Source organism: Artemia franciscana, chromosome 20, assembly GCF_032884065.1.
Source record: "Artemia franciscana chromosome 20, ASM3288406v1, whole genome shotgun sequence".
NCBI lineage: Eukaryota > Metazoa > Arthropoda > Branchiopoda > Anostraca > Artemiidae > Artemia > Artemia franciscana.
Window position 1 is genome coordinate 14,109,151 of NC_088882.1, and position 9,153 is coordinate 14,118,303.

At 33.7% G+C, this 9,153-nt stretch overlaps 1 protein-coding gene across 1 annotated transcript in view; it reads left to right on the forward strand.

The window, feature by feature from the left end:
* The window catches only part of LOC136039782 (uncharacterized), a 38,631-nt gene extending 30,129 nt beyond the window's left edge, over positions 1–8,502 (forward strand). Inside the window, exon 3 of the mRNA XM_065723652.1 lies at positions 8,041–8,502. Within this exon, the coding sequence (XP_065579724.1) occupies positions 8,041–8,456 (416 nt within the window). The 3' untranslated portion in view covers positions 8,457–8,502. The remainder of the gene's footprint in view (positions 1–8,040) is intronic.
* The last annotated feature ends 651 nt before the right edge of the window (positions 8,503–9,153 follow it).

Here is a 9,153-nt window from a genome sequence, read left to right on the forward strand (position 1 = left end):
TCACTGAAAAGAAACTTTTATCCTAGACAAAAAATCTGTAAGGGTAGAAATTAGCAAAATTCCAATTTCGCCTAGTAAATCTTCTAGTAGAACTATCTTGCGACAGAGAAATACCAAGCATGAAGGAAATTGGTAGGTGGTCTATATCGCTTTCTATTTCATGTGCAGAAAGAGTCGAAACAGATAAATCAGGAGAGCAAAGAACATGATCAATATTAGTAAGGCTCCCAGAATGATGGATGTAAGAAAACAGACGATTCTTATCCACTAGCTTAAACTCAGATAAAGACTCGAAAACCATATCAGACTGAATATTTGAATTCAATAAATCAGCATTAAAATCCCTTGCGACAACAAATTGGTAACCGAGAGATAATTCGGATTCTGTCACTTTTTTCAAAACACTACAGGTCTTGGCAAACTTATTCAGTGACTGAACCGACTTACGATCACAAGGAAAGTAAATATTAATAAGTATTAAATCGGTAATTCGCACGGCCAAGAGGTTTTTGTCACTATAGAACAGCGCAGGTGTCGTGGATGAGAAGGAGCTACGTCTCAGTATACAGGCGACCCCTCCGGAAGATCTATCAAACGTAGATCTTGCAGCACTCACAAAGTAATATGGTTTGCACTCGGTTTCAACAAGTTAGTATTATCTGAAGATAAAAGATGCTCTTGAAGACAAAACAATGTCATACTTGCTCGAAAGTTCGTCAATGATGTGCTCTTTTTGACGTGTTCCATTTATATTGTACGAAATAACCGAGAACTTTTGCGACATCAAACTGTAGTACGCCCTTTGTGAGGTGGTAGTAGCGTCTGTGCTTAAAATAATTTTGAAAAATTTCCACTGTATGTCTCTAATTCTAAAAATAATTCAATCCTACTCTCTCAGACTTTAATAAAAAAACCTAATTCATCTATTTCAGACTCTAGTATGACACTTTTGAGCTGATAGTAGTTTCCCAGTCTGACTGAATCTTAACAATTTCCCACTTCATGTGTCTCTAACTCTAAAAAGAATTCCGTTCACCTCTCTCACCCTTTTGTAAAAAACCTAATTCATCTATTTTAAACTCTAGTATACCACTTTTGAGCTGAATGTAGTGTTTGTGTTTGACTATATCTGGATATATTCTTACTTTTTATGATTCTAACTCTAAATGAATCCAATTTCTCTCTCTCAGACCTTGGTAACAACCTCATTCACCTATTATTAGACTTTGGAAAAACCTGTTAATTTGTTTCAGATTCTAAAAAGCCACCTGGGAGTTTACAGTCATTGCTGTGTTGGACTGAACCTTGATAAATCATCTTTTCATATGTCTTTAGTTAAAACTGATTCGTCTCTGTCAAACTTAGGTAAAATGTATAATTTATTTATTTTAGACTCTAGTATACGACTTGTGAGCTGATAGTTGTCTCTGTGTTTAAATTAATCATTATAAAGTCATACTTCTTGAGTTCCTAGCTTTAAAAATAATTTGATTCATCTCTCTCAAACTTTGGTTGAAACCTAATTCATCTATTTATAATTCTAGTATACCACGTTTGAGCTGGTAGCGGTGTCTGTGATTGACTAAATCTTGGTTAAATTCCCCCTTCACATGTCTTTAAATCCATAAAAAATACGATTCGTCTCTCTCGGACTTTGGTAAAAACATAACTTATCTATTTCAAACTCAATTCTATGACTTCTTATCTGATAGTAGTAGCGTTTATTTTTAACTGAATCTTGATAAATTCCCACTTCATATGTCTTTAACTCTAACAAAATACAATTCATCTCTCACTGACTTTGGTAAAAACCTAATTCTTGTATTTCACACTCTAGTATATCACATATGAGCTGATATTGGAAGTGTCTCTGTATGAATAAATCTTGAAAAATTCCTACTTCATATGTTTCTAGCTTTAAAGAGAACTCAATTAAATTTTGTTAGTTTATGGTAAAAATCGAATTCATCTATTTCAGACTCTAGTATATTATATTTGAGCTGATAGTAGTAGTGTCGTGTTTGGGTAAATATTAATAAACTCCGACTTCCTATGTCTTTAACTCTAAAAAGAATCGTATTCATCTCTCTAAGACAATGGTAAAATCCTAAGTCTTTTATTTCAGACTCTAGTTTATCACTTGGAGGCTAATAGTAGTGTCTTTTTCTGACTAACTCTTGATTAATTTCTAGGTCATATGTCTCTAACTCTAAAAAGAATCTTATTTATCACTCTCATACTTTGGTAAAACCTAGTTCATCTATTTCAGACTCTAGTATACCGCTTGTGATCTGATAGTAGTATCTGTGTCTGACTGAATCTTGATAAGTTCCCACTTCATATGTCTCTAGCTCTAAAAAGAATCTGATTTTTCTCTCTCAGACTTTGGTAAAAGCCTAATTCACCTTTTTCTGACCCTAGTAAACCACTTGTGAGCTGATAGTAGTGTCTGGGCTTGATTGATTGTCAATAGGTTCCGACTTTATATGTTTATAACTCTAAAATGAATTTGATTTACTTCTGTCAGATTTGGTGAGAATACTGACTTATTTATTTCACACTCTAGTATACGACTTGTAAGCTGATAGCTATGTCTGTGTTTGACTGAATCTAGAAAAATTCACACCTCGTGTGTCTTTAACCATAAAAATAATCTGATTCTTCTCTCTTAGGCTCTGGTTAAAACCTAAATCATCTATTTTAAACTCTAGTATACCACTTTGGAGCAGGTAGTAGTGTCTATATTAGGCTGGATCTTTCCAAATTCACACTTCATATGTCTCTATTTCTAAAATGAGTTCGATTCATTGCTCTCAAACTTTGACTTCTCAGACAAAAACCTAATTTACCTACTTCAGACTCTAGTATACCCATTGTGAGCTGATAGTAGTGGATATATTCGAGTTAATCTTGATAAAGTCTCACCTCATATGTGTCGAGTTCTTCGATTCATCTCTCCAAAACATTGATAAACCCAAATTCACTTATTTTAGTGTCTAGAATAACACTTGTGAGCCGATAGCAGTGTCTGTGTTTGACTAATTCTTGATAAATTCCCTCTTCATATATTTTTCACTCTAAAAAGATTCTGATTCATCTCTCTCAGACTTTTGTAAGATCTTAATTCATTTATTTCAGGCTCTAGTATCAAACTTGTGAGCTGATAGTAGTGTCTTTGTTTGACTGATTCTTGATACAAAAACCACTTCATATTTCTCTCATTCTAAAATGAATCCGATTCATGTCTCTGGGACTTTAGTAAAAATTAATTCACCTAATTTAGAAACTAGTATAAACATTCTAAGTAAAAAAAATTAACAACAAGCATCATTTTTCTAGTAAGAAAATTCATGAACATCGTATCTATATCATCTTCCGGTCGCATTTCGAAAATGTTGCAAATGAACTCTCTCAGACATTGTTAATAACCCTAATTTATCTATTTCAGACTCTAGTCTAAAAATTCTAAGTAACAAATGTCACTACAAACATTTTTTTTGATAGGAAAACATGATTAACTGATGTTTCATGATTAACGTATTTATATCATTTTCATTTCATGTTTTGAAAATATCACAAGTGAATTTCTCATGTTTATGTGTATTTTATCTCATTCTAAGACATGAAAAAGATCCCATAAAACTCTAAGTAAAAAAAGAAAAATACCACTACAAACATTATTTTCTAATAAGGAAAAACCATAACTAACATATCTATATCAACGTCATATTGTATTTCGAAAATATCACAAGTGAATTTGTTTTGTTTTAAATATATTTTATGTCATTTTAAGACATGAAAAAATTTGAAAAATTATAAATAAAAAAGGTGGGGGGTGGCATTGGAAGAGAACTTTGGGCCCTGAAGGGGCACTCTGAGCTCTGGTTGGGGGGCATTGGGTCCTGCATGGAAATCTAGGGAATCAAACTCCTGCATAATCCCTGCAATGGAAAAGTAATATGCTCAGGGTGATTACATTACAAAAGCGATACATGACCGGTTGTATTCATAATTTACTATCAATAATAGATAATCAGCTAGATACCATTATAGTACAAAAAGATCTTTACCAATTGTATACTAGAGCCCATATTAGGGGCTTTGCTCTGACTGCATACAAGGATACTATTGATATGGATTGTTTCTGGAATCTATTGTTACTGTGCTTCAACAGATGATCATATATCATTATTTAGTTCAAAACATATTTTTCTGAATTCATTTCTTGTCTTATTTTAAGGTAAGTTCAGATCTTTTAAATCCCTTTTTAACTGTCAAATCTTAGTTTTTCAGGTTTTTTTTCTAATTTGCGTTTTCTTATTTAATTATCTGCCTTCCCTCCTATTTGTTTTCCTCTTGGCCCATCGAAGCTTGGTTCTTAACAGATTATATATCCTTGATTATTTGTTGTTTTAATTGCTTTTTATTGTTTTTGGATCTTCTTTGTATATGTGCTTATTTTTTCATAGTCCTTATAGATGTACCATTTACCCCCTGAACTATAAGAGCAAAATATATCATATAACATTTTAATGGAGAGCGAATAGATTTTTCGTCCAGATTCGTATGCTTATATATTTTTTCGTCTTGAGTTTCTCATTTTTTATTTTCTTTAAAAAAATTCTTTATTTTTTTTCTTGTATTCCCTATGGATTGACTTTTGCTATTCAAATGAATTTTGTGGTTGCAGCGGTAGCTGTAAATATAAAGAAAATGACACTCTTACTCTTAGAAAATTAAAATCCTTAACATTTATGCTTATCATTTAAAATCCAAAAACCAAGAAAACATACCATTACAAATATTAAGTTCTGAAAAACCACTGTTATCTAAATCTAAAAAAAATAGGAATGGATAGGTATCAAATAGTTCGTGGTAACGAACTGCAGTAAGGAGTGATCCGGCTCAATAGCAATCGAAACTCTAAAAAAGGGAATTTTGATACCAATAGTTACATCAAAAGAATCGCATTTCTATGCTGATTTCAAATGTATAAGTTTTTTTCAAGATTAGTCTTACCCGTCTAAAGTTACGAGCCGGAGAAAATTTGCCTCATTTTAGAAAATAGAAGGAAACACCCCCTAAAAGTCATGCAATCTTAACAAAACCATACCATCAGATTCAGCGTATCAGAGAACCTTATTGTAGAAGTTTCAAGCTCCTATCTACAAAAATGCGAAATTTCGCATTTTTTGCCAGAAGACAGATCACGGATGCGCGTTTATTTGTTTTTTTGTTGGTTTGTTTTTTGCTGTTTTTTCCCCAGGGGTGATCGTATTGACTGAGTGGTCCTAGAATGTCGTAAGAGGGCTCATTCTAATGGAAATTAAAAGTTCTAGTGCCCTTTCTAAGGGACCAAAAAAATTCGAGGGCACCTAGGCCCCCTCCCACGCTTATTTTTTCCAAAAGTCACCGGATCGAAATTCTGAGATAGCCATTTTATTCAGCATAGTCTAAAAACCTTATAACTATGTCTTTAGGGACGACTTAGTCCCCCGTAGTCCTCGTTGGAGGGGCTGGAAGTTACAAACTTTGACCTGTGTTTACCTATAGTAATGGTTACTGGGAAGTGTACTGACGTTTTCAGGGTGATTTTTTTGGTTTAGGGGGAGATTTGAGGGGGCGTTACGTGGGAGGATATTTCCACGGAGAAACTTGTCATGGGGGAAGAGAATTTCAATGAAGGGGTTGCAGGGTTTTCTAGCATTATTTGAAAAAAAACAATGAAAAAATAAATATGAAAAGGTTTTTCTACTGAAAGTAAGGAGCAGCATTAAAACTTAAAACGAACAAAAATTATTGCGCATATGAGGGACTTACCTCCTCGTTATACCTCACTCTTTACGCTAAAGTATTTTTAGTAATTTTAACTATTTATTCTACGGCCTTTGTAATTCAGAGTTCATTCTTAAGGAATTGGGACAAAATTTAAGCTTTAATGTAAAGAGCGAGGTATCGACAAGGGTTGAACCCCCTCATGTACGCAATAAAAACATACGAATATAGAAGTTCGTTACGTAAATTAATTCGTAAGTTACGTATAATTTTTACCAATGAAAACGTTTGTAAAAAATTAAAAGTTCTAGTTGCTTTTTTAAGTAATCAAAAAATTGGAGGGCAACTAGCCTCCTCACTCGCTCCTTTTTTCTCAAAATCTTCCGATTAACTGCAATTAATTAATATGTAAATTTCGTTTTAATTATTTATGTGCGGAGAGCCAAGATCAAAACATGCATTAATGCAAAAACGTCCAGAAATTAAATAAAAAAAAGGTTTTTTTAAATGAAAGTAAGGAGCAACATTAAAACTTAAAACGAACAGAAATTACTCCTTATATGAAAGGGGCTTTTCCTCCTCAACACCCTGCTCTTTACGCTACAGTTTCTTACTGTTTTAAAAATAGAGTTAAGAGAAAGAGTCAAACTTTAGCTTAAAGAGCGAGGCGTTGAGGAAGAAAAGCCCCTTTCATATACGGAGTAATTTCTGTTCGTTTAAAGTTTTAATGTTGCTCCTTAATTTCATTAAAAAACTAAATTCTTATTTAATCTTTTCAAAAATCGAGTTAATGGAAAAACAAAGAATTTATGCTACTTTATTTACATGACGCTGCTGAAACCTACATATAAGGGTCTCTTATTATTAAGCTTAAGAGAGCAGATACAGGAAAATTATCTGCTCTTTAGTAAAATTAAATGCTCTTTGGTGTAATTTAAGAAATTTGACCGGTTTAAACCTGAATAGACAGTAGCTTCCGTTGTTTGCGACACTTACCTCTTGGGTTCCATGGGTAATTTCCAAATATATAATACCATCAAACCTGAAAATACTCCTCCGTTAACAGTTACTGCAATATTGGGGTTATATAGCTCTCCTCTTATGAAGGAAGATTAAAGTTCGAATCCCTCTGTAATGACGATTTGTTGTCCAATAATAAGTAGTTTCTATCCACTTCCTATACACTAAAAAGCCATTTTTTTCAGTAATTACATACTGGAATAGATACTAAAAATTAATTCATCACTTTTTAGGTGGGATCATTTGCCCAAAGTATTTTGCCTTGGACGTACTTCGTACCTTCAGGTGTTCCTATGACTTTCATAGTACACATTGAGTAAACTTATAGTTGACAACATTATTTAACTAGGATGAAAGTGAATACATCACTTGAGGTCTTTTTCATATGCTCTTTCATAATTCAATATTCACTTCTGGAAGAAATTACATTTTCAGCTCTTAAAGGACTAAATGGGCTTAAAATAAATTGTAAGAAAAAATTTAAAACCGTGCCTTTAACAAAATGGCTAGTGAGAAAAAATTGTCATTTGTAGCTAATAGTATGAAAACAAATTTGGGAAATTTTTCAAAAAGTGCCAACCTCCCCCCCCCTTCAATTTTTGCTGTGATGATATTCTTAAGGGATTTCAGGGTCTTTTTTAAATTCCTGTTAATTTGTTTCCAAAATTACTTTTTACGGTTATAACTAAGGAGAGTATTAAATGATCTTCCTTAATGAACTATAAGTGATAATTTTTTTCACTAGGTTGTTTTGGCTGCTGTGGACTCTTTAAGAGCTCGAAATTTTATTACTCATGGATACGATTACTGAATTATTAAAGAGCATACCAAAGAGCATCAAGTGATGCCTCATCGAGTGATGCCAAAACAATCGAGATCAATAGTTTCTATACAAAATAAAACAACTACATATTGTTTAATCCTCTATTATTTTTCAACGCAATACCAGAAGCAAGTCTCCTTGACCTTTCAGGTTCTGGTTCGTCTGCATTATTTGAACTAACAATTGGGTAGACGTTAAACGTATTGGTTGAAATGAACTTTATTCTTAATTGATTTATTTTAGTATTTCTGCTGATGACGGTCCCTGCACATGTGACTGAAATATCCCTATTTTTCTTTTTGAATTGTCACTGTCTAACAAAAGGATTTATCCCTATTCGAAATTTTACTTATCGTCATGGAAAAGCAGTGTGGTCTTCAGAAATTACCAGTGTACTGAACTATATCTCAATATTTTTCTAGGCTACCGTGAGGCCCCAACTTTGGAACCACATCCAAAAGTAGGCCTGTACGCTGCAACTAATGGGTATTTTGGAGATGTACCGTTTGATCTGATGCAAAGGCAACAGCCTTATTATGCACAAGAGTACCTTAGCTACGACTCTTTTCTTCCTATAAGTGATTACATGCACTACGTGCCAGACGGCCGTACGTCAGAGTTGTTTAATCTTAACTGGCCTCTTCAAGATAATAACTTTGGCTTTGACCCAATCGGAATGGTTGTTAATTCTGCACTGACCCCATTACACAGACCTGTATTTAATGTCCCTGAGCTAAAAGTGGGAGAAGAACAAGATAGAAGATCAGTTGATGTTCGAGATCGCAGGCCAAGCACGGTGCAGTCCAATGCCTGGCTGCCATCCAGGATGAAATTTTAGCTTTTTGATACTATTGCATTAATAAAAATAAAGTTATTTTGTCGAATTGTTATTTTGAACTAATTTAAACGAAAATAGTTTTTTAATTAGAGGGCTTTAGTTGTAAAATTTTGTAAAATCCAAGAGAAAAAATATTATGTCACACTTGTAGAATAATAACTGAACAACAACTGGTAAATCTTCATTGATATGTAATTGTTGGTAACAATTTTATAAACAGGAGCGCTTCCACAAGATGACTTGTCAAAATCTCTAGCAACTGTAAACCTTCTAGGTGAAAACCTCTCCCCCTCCTAGCACAGAATTCGAAGTCCTCTTAACCCTCCGCTCTTCATTTCTCAACACAACGTCATTGTTTCAACTCCATCCCCCTCTCTAACCGTTACCGACATTTTCTCAAAGTCTGAGTGCATACATCGTGTTTTGATTTAGCTCTATCATCTCCCCAAGTTAAAATACAACGTACGCATATCCCCCCCCCTCTTCCTTCAGAACTCTCAGATAGTTTTGACAGCATACCCTAAGCTGTCCCCAAGATATTCTAGTTATGTTATTGCAAAAACATGTAAATATATGGTATCCTTCGATTCCCCTCAATATTTGCCCGACCATAGAATAAAAATCCCATAGGGGTTCCTGTGTACAAGCGTTTTGGGGGATCCAAGACTAAAAGTGTTTAGCTCCTTCCTCTTTTTTT